Source organism: Salmo trutta, chromosome 20 (assembly GCF_901001165.1).
Source record: "Salmo trutta chromosome 20, fSalTru1.1, whole genome shotgun sequence".
In the NCBI taxonomy this organism is placed as follows: domain Eukaryota; kingdom Metazoa; phylum Chordata; class Actinopteri; order Salmoniformes; family Salmonidae; genus Salmo; species Salmo trutta.
In genome coordinates, this window is record NC_042976.1 from 34,582,074 (window position 1) to 34,603,941 (window position 21,868).

General features: G+C 39.8%; 1 protein-coding gene across 1 annotated transcript in view; it reads right to left on the reverse strand.

Moving 5' to 3' along the window:
- Nucleotides 1-19,212, reverse strand: part of col5a2a (collagen, type V, alpha 2a) — a 65,809-nt gene extending 46,597 nt beyond the window's left edge. The window contains exon 1 of the mRNA XM_029703040.1: nucleotides 18,962-19,212. Coding sequence (XP_029558900.1) covers nucleotides 18,962-19,052 — 91 coding nt within the window. The 5' untranslated portion in view covers nucleotides 19,053-19,212. The remainder of the gene's footprint in view (nucleotides 1-18,961) is intronic.
- Between the last annotated feature and the right edge of the window lie 2,656 nt (nucleotides 19,213-21,868).

Below are 21,868 nucleotides of genomic sequence, written 5' to 3' on the forward strand. Positions count from 1 at the left end.
ACAGATTGCATGAATAACCCGACATGTTGAGTTGTTCGGATTACCCAAATGTTGGTTCATTTAACCATCAATTGGGGTTTTGCTCACTTTCATGCTGGGTTGACCAAGCAGCTAGGTCTTATTTATGTAATCCATAGGTTATTTTCAGGAGGTGGGGCTTATTACGAGAGTGGTTTTAGTTATTTTTGGCCACCCGTGAGAGTAAATGTAATTACTGTTGATTATGTTAGGTTCATACACACCTATGTAAATGTTTCCTTGAATATTATTGAAAATTACATACTTTAATACAAAAATACTGAATTACCATTATTATTTAAATATTACACCAAAGTGGTTACTATCCCATGAGGGATTTCAAATTGGAATCTGTATAGGCTTTTAAGGAACTCATACACTACTGTAAGCTTTATTGAAGCTACGAAATTCAGCCGTAACATGTGATAACAATTCTACTGACAGATGAATCAGAATGACATTTACTTTCACGGCTCGACAAAAATATATTTACCGATATCGAGGCCCCTACTAAGCCAAACATCTGGTCTTCTGAGCTGACCCGCTTGGTCATATCTCAATAACCCAGCATTAAAAAACGACCCAACTAAGTGACCCATTGTCTGCAACCTAGCTGTTGAGTCATCCAAACAGTCCAGTATATCACATTTTATAATTATAATAACATTTTAATGATAACATATTCACTTAGGACTGAAAATGGATGTATGAAAAAAGCATTTCTCTGTCACTAACAAATTCAGTCACTCTACAATTCACTCGAAAGGCAAAGCACTCTAGGAAATATGCAAATGAAGGTTTGCAGTAAGCAGTGTGTTAATTCAACACTGTTCAGTGTCTATACGGGTCCACATTTTCAGTGTTCATTTAACACTGGGGAATATGTTGTGTAGGAATTCTGACCAAAACTCATGGAGGAAGAAGGAAGAAGAGATAGAAGGCAGTTTGCAAGAACAACAACCCTTTATCTAGGGATAGCCCCCCTTGCCTCCGGTGACATCACTCAAACTAAAGCCTGGGGTGGGGGAGTGACATAATGTATGGTTTTCACTTTATTAGTAAATGGACCCCTTCAAGTTTACGGTGTCCTACAGTATATCTCTGTTAAATGTGGAGACAGATCTAGAGCAGTCAAAATAATGTTATTATAGATACAGAGTTGACTCCAAATTGCTCTCTTTGAAATACTAGCACACACTTGGTGCTTACATTACTTTTGGATTAAAACAATACTTGAACGGATTCTGTAATTGCAGTATCCTACATAGCATAAAGATGTAGTACATGTTCTCACTTTCCAGTAGTGAGACCCAAAATGTTGACTAGAGTCAGCCTCAAGAAATACATAATACATAAAATAAGGATTTAATAGAATTTCATGTTTTGAGAGCAAATCAAGTCATAATTTAAATGTTGACGTCACATCACAAACACAATGGCATTGAGTTCTAGGATGGATGAGTGAGACCTGTGGGTGGAACATTTTAAACTATATGTTCTACTGACCTCTTGATAGTGAAAGTAAGGTAAAAAAGCGACATGAAAGTTACATTCCAAACATACTCACTTAAAGAGAACTGCCTCAAAGGAGGCCAGGAAACGTCTCTTTTCCTCTCCTCTTATGAAAAGTAAAAAACTATTCTTAACTGTAAAGTTTGCATTCAATCAATCAATATATTCAGCCACTTTCTTAAGTGAACCACCCTCTCAATATAATGTATTACTGCCAAACTTTGAATTCATTCTTGGCAAGTTGTCTCCAGTTTGTTTGCTGTGGCTCCTCCCTTCTATCAGCAGCCATTGCATATTTTCTGAATATGTCATCAGCAGCTGTGTGAGCTTCAACAGTTCTAAAATGTCTGCTCTGAATTCAGAGTAGGGTGGACCTTTTCCCATTAGGAAACAAGTATGTTCTTCAGTTTTAAAGGGAGAGTTCATCCATATCTCCTTTTAGAAATAGACCTAATTACATGGATAACCAGTCATAAATCCTATTGATGCTGAGGTACAGTTTATACACCAAAATGGTTGACTCACCCACTCACAATAGCATTGACATTGTTGCAATCAAAACAACATGATTGGTATGCCCATAATATCATGCTTCAAATGGTATGCTTAAATCAAACAGAATGCTTGAACTCTAGATTATAGAATCTAAGTAATACATCCTCTTGACACATATCTGCATTACCATGTGTCCTCGTACACAATATCCCCTAGAGACGTAGACCCAAAATAAACGTTTCCTTTATCTCGCCAAGGTTTTACAGGGGGATAAACGACTGTGGATATGAATAGCCCCATCCCTGAGAGCAAACACGGAACTCTTCCAGAAGAAATTCCGCTGTGACAGGGCTTCCTGTGATGGAGCTAGCCCAATCTGTGGGGAGGAGACTGGGCTGAGAGAGAAGGAATCTGCCCTGGATAAAATGTGCCACACAGAGCTATCCCACCACATATCCACGCACGCATGGATGCACACACAAGCACAGCCCCCGCCCCCAAACCCAACCCAACCCTAAACCTAACCTTAGGACTTCTGGTCCACACAAGAGTAGTAAAACCACACACACACGCACACACATATGTTTTACTATCTTTGTAGGGACTTAACAATTGATTCCCATTTAAAATGCTATTTTCCCTAACCCCTTACCCTAAACCTTAACCCTCAACCTAACCCTAAACTTAACCTTAACCATAACCATAACCCGAACCCCTAACCCTAACCTGAACTCCTAACCCTAAACTCAACCCTATGTCTTAACCCTTACCCTAATACCCTAACCCTAATTGTAGCCTTAACCCTAATTGTAACCCTACACCTAACCCCTAAACCTAAAATAGCCTTTTTCCTTGTGGGAACCAGCAAAATGTCTGAATGTTCCTTGTATTACTATCCTTGTGAGGACTTATGGTCCCCACAAGGATAGTAAAACCAAACACACACACACACACACCTTAATAACCTGCCAACACACATAACTGGGGATGGAAAAGACAGCATGGCCATGTCTTCAGTCAGATAAAACCATTAAAACCAGATATCAACTACTTTAGTGGCCTCCCTGAGTCTGGGTGGGTAAATAAAGATTTGAATGACTGGAGCCAGAAACACTGTACGGTTGTGTAGATGCTGTGTTAACTAGAGATCATCCACGGCCTATTAAGCAAAGCTTGAACGGAAAATGTAAATAGTTTGTCTTTTCACGATGGCAATTACGAGGCAATTTTGCAAGCAATTGTTCCCCACAGAAAACACATGTGGAATTGCTTTGTGTACCGCACATATTTACAGCAATCATCCAAAAGCTGCACTCAATAATACTTCACTCACTGAGTCTTTTTTTTTTGCCAGTAAAAGACTGCTTTCAGATGTTTGATCGCTGAAAACAGCCATCAATCTTTCTTAATAGCTGTTGTGTATAGGTTAATAAGTCTATGTCATGTGGTTAAATGTCACATCTAATGCATAACATGTCATATAAAGTAGTTATAATATGACATCTCTGCATAAGAAAAGGCAACACAGCCTGTGAGGTTTTCAAAGTTATTAAACAAACCAAATGTATCAGTTAACAGCCCGGCTCTTTCAAATCATAGCAACTCTGGTGAAATCATCCAGTTTAGTTTCCTAGTACCCATGACTCACAGTGAAACTTGCAGACATTTCCATGGCCAGACATTCACATTGGTCTGGCTTACTGTGTAGTCTGCTTGTTGGGAGATGAATGGACATCGGTTTGTGACTGTCTGACAAAACAGTCGTACATTGTGCAAAAAAGTACCCCCCCTTCCCAGATAGCATATGAACACATCATAAGCCATGGCAAAATATATATATAGAGAATTACAGGAAATTAGCTGTAAAACGGCCAAATGTTCTCTCATCCTCATGGCAAAATGTGTGGAATAGCAGGAAATTAGCTCTAAAACTGCATTTTTTTCTCTCTGCCCCATGGCAATATGTGTACAATTGCAGGAAATTTGCTTTAAAACGGCTATGAAACGTCCACCAAGAACTACCCAGATTCAAACTGGCAGCATGCTAAACTGGTCAGTGTTGATTTTGTTGTGTAACATTTCTAGTGAAATTAACACTCTTTGGTGTAAAATAACACCAAGTGTTGGTTTTAATAACCAGAGTTATTGTTTTACACTTTGGAAAGTAAAACAGTCCCATCAAAACAACTCCCATCATTATCATATTCCCCAACATGCTCCACTGTATTGTATGTATTTGGTGGGGGGATATCTGTGTTTTTGCATGTAAATTGATTGATTGGTTATGCAACACAAAAATAAATAACATACATTTTCTAAACTAATCCAAACAGTTAGTTAAATATATTGTGCCCATTACTGAAATGGTTGTTCCAGTTTAAATGGTTTAGGTCTTCTTATCAACTTTCTGAATGCATGTTGCAGGTGAAAAGAACTTCCAACTGTTGGATATCCTAACTCTGGGTGGATTCCAGTTGGAATTACACAGCAGCATAATGTAACTTGCAGGCCTGATGTGGCCTGTAAACCAGTAGTTTACTAACACCACTGTTTTACATATAATTTAGTCAATCAAAGTAAGACCTGGTGTAGGTATCATCAAGTTATAGTTTAATGATAGCATTTGGTGAAAGACATAAGAATTCCAAAATCATGTCTCTGTCACTAACAAATACAGCCATGAGTGGTAACTCTACAATTCACTCGGAAAGAAAAGGCACCCTGTGAAATATGCAAATTCAGTTTTCATCATATAGTGTTAAAACAACATCCCCCCAAAATACTGCTATAAAGTTTCATTTCCCAACACCCTGAGAGTTACAACTCACAACACTGAAAAGTGTCATTGGTATATGGATTAACACTGTAAGAAAGTACATGAGTGTTAAGAGCACAACACTGCTTAGTGTTGATTTCAAATATGAACACAGCTAAAATGTATATTTCATAACACCTAGACCAATATAAACACTAAGAAAGTGTTGATTTTATAGGAGATACATAGATAGAATTTTAGCATTGTAATTTCAGAAAACGTCCATAATATATCTCCAGTAATAGTGGAATGATAGTGTTTCACAATAACTTTTTGTGCCAATACAAAATCATAATCAAAAATGCACATTTCTGTTTCACAACTGCACCTTCCCTCACTTACATTTGCATCACTATAATGTGTGGTCATCTACTCCTCGAGCACAACTAACAATGGCATACTGGGGCAAGCGAATAGAGAATGATAGAGGCCTCTAGTGGCCAAAAGGCTTCTACCATTTTAATGTAGTCATCTCGGTGGGGCTTCCAACTTCATTGGCTGATCTCTCCTGGTGACTCTGTTGGAGTCATGTCCAACTGGAAAATTGACTTCTTTAAAATAGAGATAACTTCAATGGCGCTGCCATTTCTGTCACGGATGCTATAATGACAAAGATGAGGGAAGACGACGCCGTGCTCCTAACTGATTGTGTTTTTATGTTCGTTTTTTTTGTTGTTTGTAACTTATTTTGTAACTTATTTTATACGTTATGTTGCTGCTACCATCTCTTATGACCAAAAATAACTTCTGGACATCAGAACAGCGAACAGCTTTTTCTTCCTTTAACGAGTTCGACGAGCCCGATGTGAACAACATACTGCTTTCCCGGGAACAGGCCCAAATCCCCCGTCATTTGCCTGAAGAGACGACAGAGAAAAAGAAGACAGAGGTCGGGCTGCCTCCTAAGAATTCGTAGGCGATGGAATAAACCCCCTCTGCCCTCCGTTCTACTAGCTAATGTGCAATTCTTGAAAAATAAAATAGACGACCGACGAGGAAGATTAAACTACCAATGGGACATTAAAAACTGTAATATCTTATACTTCATGGAGTCGTGGCTGAACGACGACATTATCAACATACAGCTGGCTGGTTATACGCTGTATTGGCAGGATAGAACAGCGGCGTCTGGTAAGACAAGGGGTGGCGGACTATGCATATATGTAAACAACAGCTGGTGCACAATATCTAAGGAAGTCTCAAGGTTTTGCTTGCCTGAGGTAGAGTATCTCGTGATAAGCTGTAGACCACACTATCTACCTACAGTGGTTCGTCCTTTAAAAGTTGCAACGTACTGCAACATAGCTTGCGTGGTGCCGCAGAATTCTATGGCACGTTATGTAAGTGCCAACCAATGGTACCATTAATGCTAGTTAGTGCTAGTTCAACCACCAGAGGGCATCTTTGAGAAGAATTTGATAGCCTTCAATAGTTGCTGTACTAGAGAATTTTTTTGTAAGAACATAGTATATGGGACTGATTTTAAGAAAGCTTGCTTAATTAATTTGATTAATATTATGGTGTATCTATTTCAAGAAATACAAAAAACCCTCTGGGTTTCCATTAGGATGGAATGGAAGATATGGCGCTGTACAACGTGACTGTCGGGAGTAGACTACAGTACTTGGCTATTTAGCTAAAGAATCCCTGTGTCATGCGGGAGACTTTAATCCCATAGTACTTCGTTATGGATCCATAACTAAATAAACATCGGCCTTTTGAAAGAGTATTTCTATCATTATTTTATTAACGAAAGCATAAAGATGCCATCATTAGTTACATTGTTTTAGTTTTAACATGCAGATTGGCAATAAAAACAGAGGGAATGTTTCCCTAGTCAGCGCCATTCTTAGTGCAATGCCCCTTAAAGTGTTGCTCTGTGCTACCCACAGGGGCGGAAATCCCAGGGGGGACTGGGGGGACACAACCCCCCCATCCTGGGAAAAATATGATTTGTCCCCCCCATATATCACTGTAAACACTATGTAATTTAAATAATATTAATAATATGCAATGAAAGCAATTGTGCTGATTATAGACACTTAATAGCGCGTTTTTAAGTTTCAAAAGATTGTGACCCCCCCACCCTTTGCCTCACAATGGTTTGATCCACTGCCAGTTCCTTAGTTGGCAAGGTAACAGAGGGTTCGTATCTACTGTCTGAAAGGCACTCAATGCACGTAACTGACGGGAGGTTAATCCAGTCAATCGCACCATAGCAATGTTTTGTTTTATGTTGGTAGGGTTCATACACACACTAGCTGAATTTGCAGAGCTAGCGCGCAAATATGAACTATTAAGCTAGCTAGTACCTATTCCATTTATGTGGCGTCGTCAAAGACGGAATCTTTGCTATCGTCAATTTATTCCAAGATCAGCACGCAGATGTAAGTTAGTGCTTCAAAGTCCCTGTGATAAGGTTAGCGATAAAGTCCAAACTGAACAGAATACACCCTCTTCTACCATTGTCTTAAATATATTTAATGGTCTCGTTGCAAAAGCTAAATTGTCGCAAGGGAACTTTTATTTATTTATTTTATTTCACCTTTATTAAACCCGGGTAGCAAAGATTATAGCAAACACCACTGAAACGGAATTGGTGCTCGCTAGCTTTGCAAATTCAGCTATTGTTGGAAGCCAGGCAATATGAAACAAACGATTAAAATTACAAAAGGTTGCAGCATATGTTGTGTAAATGGTGAACTCATACAGCTGTCAACTCTTGTCACTGCAATCCGTTTCACATTTGCTAGCTACCTTTTAGATCGAAGCCCATATAGAATGATAAAAGATAAGATGATAGAAGCCCATCTCCTACTGTAAATAACCTACACACTGTGTGTGTGTAGCCAGCCATGTAGAAAAATGGCAGAAAAAAGACGGACATCAGAGTATTTTTCAGTACACCAAAACGCAAAGTAAGAACCCTAGTAGCCTAATATCTCAAAGACTAGTTGATAAAATGTTCATAAGAAAGAAGTGAAATGCTAATGGAAATGTTTCACAATGATGTCATTAGGCAGAGCAGGAAACATATGGCACACAGACAGCAGAGTTGGGGACAGATATGCAGGGACAGACTGGCAGAGACAGGGAGTCTCAGGTAAGTTTGTTGAGTCTTTGTTTGCCAACATTATGAAAGGTTCTCCATTTTTTTGACTTGTAAAATATTAACATAATTGGAAAATGCCATGGATACCCCCACTCTCAACTTAAACTGGTGACTGAACTAAGATTTGTTAAAGGCAATGGTATTGCTGTTGTGATTAGTTGTGTGGTTTTGGGTACCGGTAGTTAGGAGTACGGCAAAAACCTTATTTCTTTGGTTCCTCAATATACATTTACCATATTACAACGTAGGCTATGTGTTACAGCACTACTTTTGGTGTCCCCCTCAGGAATTGCTCTTGAGAAAATTTCATGTAATTGTCCCCTCCAAAGTTAATATCAGATTTTCACCCCTGGCTACCCAGTGTGGCGGGGTGGGGGTCCACCCCCCTTTTCCTTTCCTCCTCCTCCCTTTCCCCATGGGCTAGGTCAGTCTTCTGTGCGCGGCTCTGCGGCCCATCCCGTGCCCCCTGCCCTCACGCCTTGAACCTTGCTCACTTTCAGTGGATACAGCTGGAGAACTGCAAGGCAATCCCATTGTGCGCCATGACCAATATATATTGTCCTGCTAATAACAGGGTTAATAATATATCTGTGAGAATTTACAAGGGGCTTTTATATAATTCTAAATTAATAATAATAATAATAATAATTATTGCTTTGTTTAAAAATATATATATTTTGGAGATGATTTTCTTTTCAAATAACGTAAAATTAGCGAGAAAAAGCCCATTCTTGAACATGGGGTGAGACATTGTTACTAACTTGTAAATAAATAAAGCCAGTTTATTATTTAGAATGATTTACTTTTGTTTTTAGAGGGAGGGAAACCAAAAACCTACAGTCATCTCATGGGTCTCCCAGTTGAGGTCAGCACAGGTATTGAACTAGCATCTGCAGCAACACAGCTTGCACTGCTATGCAGTCTCTTAGACCCTTGCGCCACTCAGGCGGTGTACAACATGACTGGTCGGGTGTGAGCTACATAATACTGAAGTTGTGCACAGTTATCAGTTTCTATTTAGGTTTATGTCGCCCATACATTGTCAGTTAAAGACACAGTAGGCCCCAAAAGCATAATCAGTGCTCTAACTCCCCCTTGCGCTGGTCTGGAGCGATGAAGTGGTGACGCAGGGTACCGTACTAAACCACAAATTACCTCTAAGTACCGCAGCATACTCGCAAAACTTTTAGTTGAGCAACCACTGTAGAGAGTTTTCATCTGTATTCTTCATAGATGTCTACTTACCACCACAGACCGATGCTGGCACTAAGACCACACTCAATGTGCTATATTTCGCCATAAGCAAACAGGAAATTGCTCATCCAGAGGCGGCGCTCCCAGTTGCCGGGGACTTTGCAGGGAAACTTAAATCTGTTTTACCAAATTTCTATCAGCATGTTAAATGTGCAACCAGAGATAAAAAACTCTACACCACCTTTACTCCACACACAGAGATGTGTACAAAGCTCTGGCCATAATTGTATCCTCCTGATTCCTCCTGACAAGCAAAAATTAAAGCAGGAAGCACCAGTGAGTCGGTCAATAAAAAAGTGGTCAGATGAAGCAAATGCTAAGCTACAGGACTGTTTTGCAAGCACAGACTGGAATATTCTTCCGAAGCAATGAGGAGTACACCACATCAGTCATTGGCTTTATCAATAAGTGCATCGATGACGTCGTCCCTACAGTGACCGTACGTACATACCCCAACCAGAAGCCATGGATTACAGGCATTCGCACTGAGCTAAAGGCTAGAGCTGCCGCTTTCAAGGAGCGGACTCTAACCCGGAAGCTTATAAGAAATCCGGCTATGCCCTCTGATGACCATCAAACAGGCACAGTGTCAATACAGGACTAATATCGAACCGTCAATTACCAGTGGTTTAAAGTACTTACGTAAAAATACTTTAAAGTACTACTTTAAAATACTTTAAAGTTGTTTTTTGGGGGCGGTATCTGTACTTTACTTTTTATATTTTGTACAACTTTTATTCCATTACATTCCTAAAGAAAATGATGTACTTTCTACTCCATACATTTTCCCTGACACCCAACAGTACTCTTTACATTTTGAATGCTTAGCAGGGCAGGAAACTGGTTAAATTCACACATCTGATCATCCCTACTGCATCTGTTCTGGTGGACTCACTAACACAAATGCTGAATTTGTAAATTATGTCTGAGTGTTGGAGTGTGCCCCTGACTATCTGTCAATTTAAAAACAAGAAAATCGTGCTGCCTGGTTTGCTTAATATAAGGAATTTGAAATGATATATACTTTTACTTTTGATACTTAAGTATACTTTAGAAATTACATTCACATTTGATACTTAAGTATATTTTAAACATAATACTTTTAGACTTTTACTAAAGTAGTATTTTACTGGGTGACTTTTACTTGAGTCATTTTCTATTAAGGTATTTTACTTTTGTTCAAGTATGAAAAGGTGATACTTTTCCCACCATCAAGATGGTCCGTGCTATCTGGGGTCCTTGGGATGTCGGATAGCACTAACCTTTCCTCTCTAATGCTGGGAAATTGGATGCGTGGGACGGAGGAGAGTTGTATATATTTAGCTTTAGTGTTGTTGCAATTCACCTAGCTTCCACATGGGTGAGACATTTTACATGTAGCGCCTTTAACACTCCTGGTGTTGAATCATGTTTATTTAATTTAAATTGCTGTGTAGTTTTGCAGAATCTAAATTCCCTTATTATTGAGTCTTTGGAGATCTGATACACATGTATATCTGATACACCATCTCCCCATAGAATGATATCTCATGCCTTGTATGAGTGAGTGTGTGTTTGTGCATCTGCACATGTGCATCATTACAGATGTAGGATCTTAATTTGACCTATATCTCAGCAACAAGTGATAAAATTAAGAATGATTACTTTATCCTATCCCAGGTATTCCTTAAAGAGGTGGGGTTTCAGTTAAATGCTCTTCATGTTTTGCTTCCTTGCCACGAAATTGATTGCGATACTGGTATCGACCCGACACTAATTATGTTGTCTATATAGCTCTTTGGGCCTCAAAGTCATGCAAACAGAGTTTACATTTGATGTCCACATTAGCAAATTAGCCAACATAATAGTGCTTCAGTGAAAATCATTCAAGTAATTGAAGAATCTGAACTACTCATGGAAGGGTCATATATTTGCCATGCTAACTGACAACATTGGAACCCTTTTCACTTGAGCCCGTAAACTTTCACCTGTGAAAAAATTAGATCATGCCCTACATAGGCAAGAAAACAGACGAGCAACTGGCACCCGATTTAAATAGTTGAATGGAGTTGTTTAGGCCAATAAAATTAATACTCAAATATTGAGCAAACATGGGGGACAAGCTGAGTTTATAGGGAGCTAACACATATTAGACTGTCTGACTTCCATTCGACTTCCATTCCTTAGTCATATACTGTGTCATGCACCTGACTGAGCCACTAGATGTTCTTCTGGGTATGTACACTGCAGAGGCTGGTGGGAGGAGCTATAGGAGGATGGGCTCATTGTAATGGCTGGAATGGAATGAATCGAATGGAGTCAAATGTGGTTTCCTTATGTGTGATATGTTTAAAACAGAGGAGGTTGGTGGAAACTTAATTGGGGAAGACGGGCTCGTGGTAATGCCTGGAGTGGAATAAGTGGAATGGTCGCAAACATGTTTTCAATGTGTCTGATGCCATTCCGTTCACGCCGTTCAAGCCATTATTATGAGCCGACCTCCCCTCAGCAGCCTCCACCGATTTAAAACTGTTCCATGTTGACACAAGAGAGGAGGACCATGCACATGGAAGGAACCTACCTCTAACCCCAGTCAGCTGTCAATTAAGTTTTCTACACAACAAGAGCATGGAACCTAAACATGACCACCATGACCATTGCCACCTACTAGTCTTTGCAGGCAGCAACCATAGACCTTAACCACAGAATCAAGCCTAGAATTTAGGTTTGTGCAGGCCGCATGTACTCAAACATCGGGCAGCACATGGCCCACAGAAGGCACAGTACAGACAAGAACCTATAGGAAACCACTTCTAATGTCATACAGTCAGTATCTAATGAGTATAATTGTATATCAACAAGGTTTAATAATTGCACTGATCAATTCAGGAAAGTGTATGTTTAGTTGTGCTGCAGACCTGGGTTCAAATAGTGTCTAAAATATTTGACTTCTGCCTGAGTGCCAGATGGGCACTTTTGGGACTATTCTATTGGTTTCATTATGCCAGGCAAGCTCAACGAAGCACAGCTTAACAAATACTGTTGAACCTGCATGGCAGAACCTCCCATAATGTGACATAACATATCATGAAATTGGACAATTTAAACCAATTATGCAGACTTTGAAATGGTCACCAGGGGACAAATAGAGAACACGCTTAGCGGAAGAGAACAGTATATTTAAGACTGCCAACCTCCAGTGGATCAACTCCAGAGGGCAGACACCTCTCCTGATCTCCTCCGACAAAATACAACCAGCTGTATAAACATTCAAAACCTGCAAAGGCAACTCAAAACGACAGACGCACACCATTTGCCAGCCAGTTTGTGTTCTTGAACGAAGCAGGTGCTAACAGACCATCTTGTCTGGACAGGTTGTTGAATGGATCACAGAGACGATTGAGAACGAAGTGCCTTTCAGAGCTGACGCAACATGTGCAAAAATGATGATTTCTCACTTTAAAACAGTGGAGGCTTGGGGGCTGGAAAGAGGAGAGGGGGCTCTCTCCCTTAAGCAATGAACCCACATATCCACATTTTCCACATCCCCCAGGCCCCAAGCCATTCCCTGACACACCACATCTTGCATCAGCTCTATAACTTCCTCCCCAGCCTCCCTCCTTTCAGCCAATGCTTGTTTTAATACTTTCCAAATACTGCCAAAGCAACTATTTTAACATCTGGAAATCATCCCCCCTCCACTCCACCGTTTGCTGACTGCCGTCATTTGGTTTTTTAAGTAGTGGCCTCTTGGGCACGAGCTGCATTAAAAATCTATCTGCTCCGTCAGTCTGTGGAGCCACTGAGTCATCCAGGTTCAATGCCATGGACTATCATGCCAGGCAGTTGATAAAACAAGGATATCTGGCACTCTGGTTGAGATGTATCCCACAAAGTACAATCTGGATTTGTTTTTTGTCCAACACGGGGAAGAAAAGATGCATGTAATCAAGTCATATGGCAAAAATGCAGCACATGGTTCTAATCAGTGTCGTGTCTGGTGGACCTGGTTGAATTCAAGTTTGGACATTTAGTGTTTGCTGAGAAAATCGTCCATTTGATGCAATGTAACTGATGTGGCAATAGCACCTGGAACCGATTTGCGAGTCAAAGTTACCTCATACGGTATAGGTTTCTTGATTCAGAATATCAGCGTTGTTTGCCTGTTGCAAATTACCCACAGAGAGAGAGGGAGAAATTTATCAGGCTCTTTGGCATTTGTCCTAAATAAATACCAAAAAGTTAACAAAAAAAATCACTAAATCTAGTATAAAGACATTTATAAGTAAATAAAAAGAAGGTTCCACAAGGGTTAAAATGGTTTAATGTAAAAAGTGAAGTCCCTTTGACTTACAGTGTTAAGTGGCCATCTTTGAAAATGTTTGCAGGCGTATCAGTCTGCCCTTTGGGAGGGGGAGTGTTCACACACTAACATATTCTTGAATGGTTTCTCACAGCTCTACTGCTGGTCACGAACTGCTGCTTTTGGTTACTTGGGACAGTGATCCTTGCACAGTATATACTCAGAAAAAGACTTACAGGACAACTTGTATTGTGCCAGTAAAGATCTACCTGTCAGAGGAACGATGGTGTGTTTTGTTTGTATGTGTGTGCCAAGTTTTGACCACTCGTTTGTCACAAGAGTTTGAGACCCTTCAGCAAGCAAACTTACAACAAGCGCATACACATACAGTATGACATTCATCTAAACTGTAAAACTCAACTTAACATTTGGATTTCAAACATTCACTCTAAACATGTTTCCAGCCTTCAAAGGTTCATCTTGAACTCTCCCAAATTCCTTCAAAGTCTCTCCCTCATCTCAGAAATCTAGCCAGTTTAATTTGTTTTTACTTTAATACCCTCCACTATCTTCCTCTTCATGGTTACAGTCTTTTTTTCCAGAACAGATAAATATTACTGTTATATTCCAAATACTCACTTTCAACAACATTCAACCACACCCAATTTCAAGTTGCCATTTTCTCCATATAAAATCTAAATTAAACCCAGTCACACTGCATATTAGAGATGAGGTCATATATGCTTACTAAACTGAAAACAAATCTTGGAATATTCTACAATAGATTTACACTTTTGACAAAGAGCCTTTAAATGTGCAAATGAGCACAATGAATCATTGGGTGTGTCTAGAGTTTATCTCAGTAACACCTCAAAATGTCCAGCAGCTCATTGCTGTCACCACATTAGAGACTTTATTTTTCATAAAATCTTTATATAATTTCAATACACAGATCTTAATTTAAGTCAGTTTCACACAACAGGAAAATAATCCTGCAGAAACAGGAAATGTGAAGTGTTACGTGGATTATAATTACAGTGGCTTGAGAAAGTATTCACCCCCTTGTCCTATTTTGTTGCCTTACAACCTGAAATTAAACTAGATTTTTTTTGGGGGGGGGTTGTATCATTTGACTTACACAACATGCCTACCACTTTGAAGATGCAAAATATTTTATTTTGTGAAACAAACAAGAAATAATACAAAAAACTGAAAACTTGAGCGTGAATAACTATTCACCCCCCCCAAAGTCAATACTTTGTAGAGCCACCCTTTGCAGAAATTACAGCTGCAAGTCTCTTGGGTTAAGTCTCTATAAGCTTGACACATCTAGCCACTGGGATTTCTGCCCATTTTTCAAGGCAAAACTGCTCCAGCTCCTGCAAGTTGGATGGGTTCCGCTGGTGTACCCCAATCTTTAAGTCATACCACAGATTCTCAGTTGGATTGAGGTCTGGGCTTTGACTAGGCCATTCCAAGACATTTAAATGTTTCCCCTTAAACCACTCGAGTGTTGCTTTAACAGTATGCTTAGGGTCATTGTCCTGCTGGAAGGTGAACCTCGGTCCCAGTCTCAAATCTCTGGAAGGCTGAAACAGGTTTCCCTCAAGAATTTCCCTGTATTTAGCGCCATCCATCATTCCTTCAATTCTGACCAGTTTCCCTGTCCCTGCTGATGAAAAACATCCCCACAGCATGATGCTGCCACCACCATGCTTCACTGTGGGGATGGTGTTCTCAGGGTGATGAGAAGTGTTGTGTTTGCACCAGACATAGTGTTTTCCTTGATGGCCAAAAAGCCCAATTTTAGTCTCCTCTGACCAGAGTACCTTCTTTCATATGTTTGATGAGTCTCCCCTTATGTTTTTCTTTAAGCAACAGCTTTTTTCTGGCCACTCTTCCGTAAAGCCAAGCTCTGTGGAGTGTACGGCTTAAAGTGGTCCTATGGACAGATACTCCAATTTCCGCTGTGGAGCATTGTAGCTTCTTCAGGGTTATCTTTGGTCTCTTTGTTGCCTCTCTGATTAATGCCCTCCTTGCCTGGTCCATGAGTTTTGGTGGGCGGCCCTCTCTTGGCAGGTTTGTTGTGGTGCCATATTCTTAAAAAAATATATATGATGGATTTAATGGTGCTCCGTGGGATGTTCAAAGTTTTGGATATTTTTTTTATAACCCAACCCTGATCTGTACTTCTCCGCAACTTTGTCCCTGACCTGTTTGGAGAGCTCCTTGATCTTCATGATGCCGCTTACTTGGTGGTGCCCCTTGCTTAGTGGTGTTGCAGACTCTGGGGCCTTTCAGAACAGGTGTATATATACTGAGATCATGTGACTATTAAATTGTACACAGGTGGACTTTATTTAACTAATTATGTGACTTCTGAAGGTAATTGGTTGCACCAGATCTTATTTAGGGGCTTCATAGCGAAAGGGGTGAATACACATGCACAAACCACTTTTCAGTTTTTTATTTTTAATTCATGTAATTTACATGTTTTGGAGGGGTTGATACATTTTTCATTAGGGCAAATCAAGTCTGACATTTTTAAGTAAAAATTGCAAACTTTAGAAGTTTTTTTAAACCTTGAATGCACTACAAGTTTTAATTTCTAGCTGTGCAGGAAAATTCCTGCAACAACAGTATGACCAAATTAAGATACAGCATCTGTAGTCAAACAGAGTTTGATGGGTTCTTGAAATGACAAAGTTCTAAATACAGGGATTTGTTGCTGACGTTCTAAGGACTCAAACACTTTGGAAAATAGGATGGCTATGCCTTCCTGCTCATAATGATGTAAAGTGACTTAGACTGTAATCCATTTAACACTGACCAACTCTCTATACTTAACATAGCCATATACTAGTTGACTAGTTGGACCCAAGCTTGCTATACAACATTAAAACCTATTCAGTCTGTCTACAAACAGGCTCTCAAAGTGCTCGATAGGAAGCCCAATATCCATCATCACTGTTACATCCTCAGAAAGCATGAGCTCCTGAGTTGGGAAAATCTGGTGCAATACACCGACGCATGTCTTGTATTCAAGATCCTAAATGGCCTAGCTCCCCCTCCACTCAGTACTTTTGTTAAACAGAAAATCCAAACATATGGCAGCAGATCCACAAGGTCTGCCATGAGAGGTGACTGTATAGTTCCCTTAAGGAAAAGCACCTTTAGTAAATCTGCTTTCTCTGTGAGAGCGTCCCATGTCTGGAATACACTGCCATCAGACACACATAACTGCACCACATATCACACTTTCACAAAATGCATGAAGACATGGCTAAAGGTCAATCAGATTTGTGAACATAATCCCTAGCTGTGTATTGTCGCTTTCCATGTTGTCTGTAGCTTGTGAGGTGTGGAAACACTTTGTTTTTATGGATTTTGTCTTGTTGCTTTTTGTTCTATGTTGCTCTGTCTGTATGCTACATCTTGCTTGTCCTATGTTGCTCTGTCTGTATGCTATGTCTTGCTTGTCCTATGTTACTCTGCGTGTGCTCACTGTTCTATGATTGTGTATATTGTAATTGTTTTTAATAACCTGCCCAGGGACTGCGGTTGAAAATTAGCCGGCTGGCTAAAACCGGCACTTTTACTGAAACGTTGATTAATGTGCACTGTCCCTGTAAAAATTAAATAAACTCAACAATAAACTAAAACATCCACTCAAAAGCAGTTGACTCCTTTTTGACTTAGTTGCAAGAATTTGAGTAAACTTTCCGCTGCTTTGACAGGAATACATTTTTCATGGTCTTCTCCCTGGGCTGACATAATTTGTCAATGTTCTGTGGGAACATGAGTTCAAGTGCTCAGTGCCTTGTTTCATATGGACAAATATGGAAACCCTGGCATCCACCGAGAGCAGAGAGGAAAACGATAGACCCTCTGGGACTAGTGCTCTGAAATCAAATAAAATGTGAGGAACATAATTTTCCTCCGAGGAGGAGTCATCTCCAATCGTCCATTTTGAAGAGGCATTAGGTCGGGGGCCCTACTTAAATATGGTGTATTTCAAGTATTGGATTTATTTTCCCCTCTTGTCAGGCTTCATAGTTGGCCATATATTCTTATAATAGCTAAAGTAATAAATACTATGGAAGAGATGGCTCTATAGCAACATTATTGTCATAACAGTAATTAACTCAACATCAAATGTGCCGACATGTCGAACATCATTATGCTTCATACATGCACAGACGTAAAACAGGCATTTTAATGTTCCTGTTCATTCCACCACAAGGAGGCTCCCTATCTAGGTTACACCGATGTCATGTTTTGGGTGAATTACTTCAAATAAAAAATCTAATATATACAGTATCTATGGGTACTTGGAAAACAAACTCCAATTGAGCTTAAGCTACAAATCAAACATAGTGTTTTGACAGCTCACAGAGCTGAAATCAGGGGCCACAAAGGTCCTTTTCAGTAGCCTGCTTTATGGTTTTCCCCTCATGACATCATACAATGAACAATATTCCATGACATCATAGCAATTAAAAAAACATGACCTCACTACAACATTAACACTCAGCTCTGGGGTTTTAAGTGCTGGGTCGCTAGTCTGTAGGCCACCAATAGAGAGCTCCAATGACTGTGCATTAGAATGCAAGCTGTGTTGCATCTGAGACGCATGGTGTTGAAAGAGTTTAGGCAGATGTAGAATGCAGAGAAAAAAAATCTGATTGCTGGTAACACTTAATGAACAAGAGATGAGGAATAAAGTTAGTCCTCTGGCACTTATTTTCTCTTTCAGGGCTTTCTTCTGGCACCTTAGAGTAACATGTAACATCACTGGCAATCACTGACATACTGTATGTCCATACAGGACAGTACAGTATATGATTGAGAGCTGATTTGCCGCTTTAAGATAATCCACACTCTAGTTATTCTCATCCAAAACTGGAATTCATTTTTGAGATCCTGCAAGCTAAGGTCTGTGCCAATCATCCTTTACAGAAATGTATCTTACATGTTCCATGCCTTCACTGTGTCCTCAGCTGCTATCCATTAGAATGTAAAAAAGACCCCTCCCCCCCCAAAAAAAGGTAAAGGTGAAAATTCAATTTGTCATGTCCTTGCTATCTACTTTGGCAAAAACAGATACAATTCAATAAAAAATGTTTCTTCTTCTATTTGGTAACAAAAAAAACACTTAGAAATTATTCTGTATAATGAAAAGTGCATTACAAATGTAATACACTATTATTATTTATGCTTTATGTTTTATTGTTTAATTGTTATCTGTATTTAGCAGAACACACTCCAGAACTACCTTAACATCCAACAATTTGAACCAAATGAGGCTCTTCACAGATAAATGTTCAAATTCAACAACAGAAAAATCATATCAAGTCCTAATCCAACAAGCTCATGTTTAAAGTTCAACCCATCGTGGAACCAGCAGCCACACTCTTAATGCTATACCAATCAGCAATTCATTGTTAAAATAAACAAGCAGGGATGTACTTACCACTGTTTCCGTCCTGGCATTTCACAATCAAAACCTGAGCCACAGAGACAACCAGAAAAAGGCAAATCCTTGAATGCACAAAGCTCATCATGTCTACAAGAAAGACATGGGCTCTCCTTGTGCACAAAGCGGGGGAAAAAGGATGAGAAATGCCCAGGTTATCACTGTACCATGTAGCCAGAGAACACTTCCAATAAGCAGCGAGCAAGGCAGACCCAACCCAGACTGCACGAGTGCTTTTTTTTGGGTAGTTACAGCTTTAAGTGAGAAGAATGCTGGCAACCCTAATTTTCCTCCCCCTTTTGCCAGACCTCTCTCATAACTATCCAATCACAGGCATTTGTGGATCTGAAAACTACACCCTTGTTCACATGTTCCCATCTTTCAAATGATCATTTTTTGTTACTTAAACAACAAGATCAGAATTAGAGCAAAGATGAGAAGAAACAGATAAGAAATGCTTTGCTTGTTTAAAACTGTCACTGATTTGCTCTTCCCCACCCCTCCCTGGAGTGGTTGCTAAGCAGGACTGTTAAAGTGCTGTTTTATTGTCTTCAAGGCACCAAACTTAGCAGGGGCTGAAAGGCAACGTTTTATTAGAAGAACAAGAATAGAGTTCATGGCACATTATCATTGTCGAAAGGTGATAGGAAATCTGAACAGAAAACATGTAATAATGTTGTTTAAATGCTCTTCGGCAGGTCCCTTTGACTTTGATTGATGGGCCCTCAGAAATGAAAGGAATAATAGTTTGATTCTCCTTTTATAATAACAGCAGCCATTGCAGACTTGCAAGAAAAGGCTAACATCCGGTTTTCAGGGATACAGCATTATCCCATGAAAGCTGAAGTAGGAACTCCACTCAAGAGTCTTTCTATGCCTGCTATGTTAGGTTATAATATCAACGTAGAGGTGGCAGAGCAGCTGTATCCAATATGGAACTCAGAAGGCTCAGCAAATTACAGAAGCGATAGGGGAAGGGGAAGCCTTGTCAATTTGTCACACAACCTTATGGAGCAAGAGAATCATTTCATTGCTCTGGAAAGCCTCTGCTTTCACCTATTTGATTCCTTCAGATCTGCAAACCTCAAAGAGGGAGGGACTGGAGGGAGTAGTCTCTTGAGACAGCCTTAGCTTATTTGGTTCTGAGTGCTGAGATTAGGAGGGAGGAAATATTTCTGGACCAGGCCTGGAATCAAAGGAGCATATTACACTTGTATTTGGTAGAGCCTCTTCTGTCAGATTCAAGACAAACCTGGAGTAACCTTTCCAGGAATTAGCATAACATTGAGATGAGCTATGATCATTCCTAGGCAATTTTTTCTTAAACTCATTACTTGTTTAACTCAGAGGAAGTTTTCATGGGACCCAATGACCATCAATTCAGGGGAAAATATTGTCCCCATGGAGTTTGTTCATTTAAAGTTGAAAATGGAAAGGTTTTCTTTATTCACTTTCTGTGGCAAACTGTATTTACTGTAAAATGTCTACTGTGGTTTTCAGGAGATGAACAGATGTGAATAAGATTTTCAGCACTAGCTCCTTAAGTGTCTTGAGTCGAGAGAGGAGTTAGGTGCTGGAATATGCTGTCAGCAAGACACACTTTGTTCTGAAGTTCAACAGTTATGTCTTACCTATGTATGTGTTCTCAATACACATAACCGATCACGGAATGTGGATTAATCCATTGACATAACAATGCAAGGGTCGTGTTCAGTATGTCGAAAACGTGAAATGGGGAGGTACTACCTGAACTCGTCCAATAAGAAAACATATTTTCATTATCTGTTTCAATTTTTTTTGCTACAATGCACCCAACTGAACAGGACCAGGATTTTAAGGGATAGAGAGGCGTCTACATCTGAAGTTGACATTCAAAGGCCTTTTGAGGTAACATCTCAAACCCATGAAACAGGTCACATACTGTACAGTTGAAGTCAGAAGTTTATATACACCTTAGCCAAATACATTTCAACTCAGTTTTTCACAATTCCTGACATTTAATCCTAGTAAAAATTCCCTGTTTTAGGTCAGTTATCATCACTTTATTTTAAGAATGTGAAATGTCAGAATAATAATAGAGAATGATTTATTTCAGCTTTTATTTCTTTCATCACATTCACAGTGGGTCAGAAGTTTACATACACTCAATTAGTATTTGGTGGCATTGCTTTTAAATTGTTTAACTTGGATCAAACGTTTTGGGTAGCCTTCCACAAGCTTCCCACAATAAGTTGGGTGAATTTTGGCCCATTCCTCCTGACAGAGCTGGTATAACTGAGTCAGGTTTGTAAGCCTCCTTGCTCGCTCACGCTTTTTCAGTTCTGCCCACCAATGTTCTATAGGATTGAGGTCAGGGCTTTGTGAAGACAACTCCAATACCTTGACTTTGTTGTCCTTAAGCCATTTTGCCACAACTTTGGAAGTATGCTTGGAGTCATTGTCCATTTGGAAGACCCATTTGCGACCAAGCTTTAACTTCCTGACTGATGTCTTGAGATGTTGCTTCAATATATCCACATCATTTTCCTGCCTCATCATGCCATCTATTTTGTGAAGTGCACCAGTCCCTCCTGCAGCAAAGCACCCCCACAACATGATGCTGCCACCCCTGTGCTTTAGGGTTGGGATGGGGTTCTTCAGCTTGCAAGCCTCCCCCTTTTTCCTCCAAACATAAAAATGGTCATTATGGCCACCCAGTTCTATTTTTGTTTCATCAGACCAGAGGACATTTCTCCAAAAAGTATGATCTTTGTCCCCATGTGTAGTTGCAAACCGTAGTCTGGCTTTTTTAATGGCGGTTTTGGAGCATTGGCTTCTTCCTTGCTGAGCGGCCTTTCAGGTTATGTCGATATAGGACTCGTTTTACTGTGGATATAGATACTTTTGTGCCTGTTTCCTCCAGCA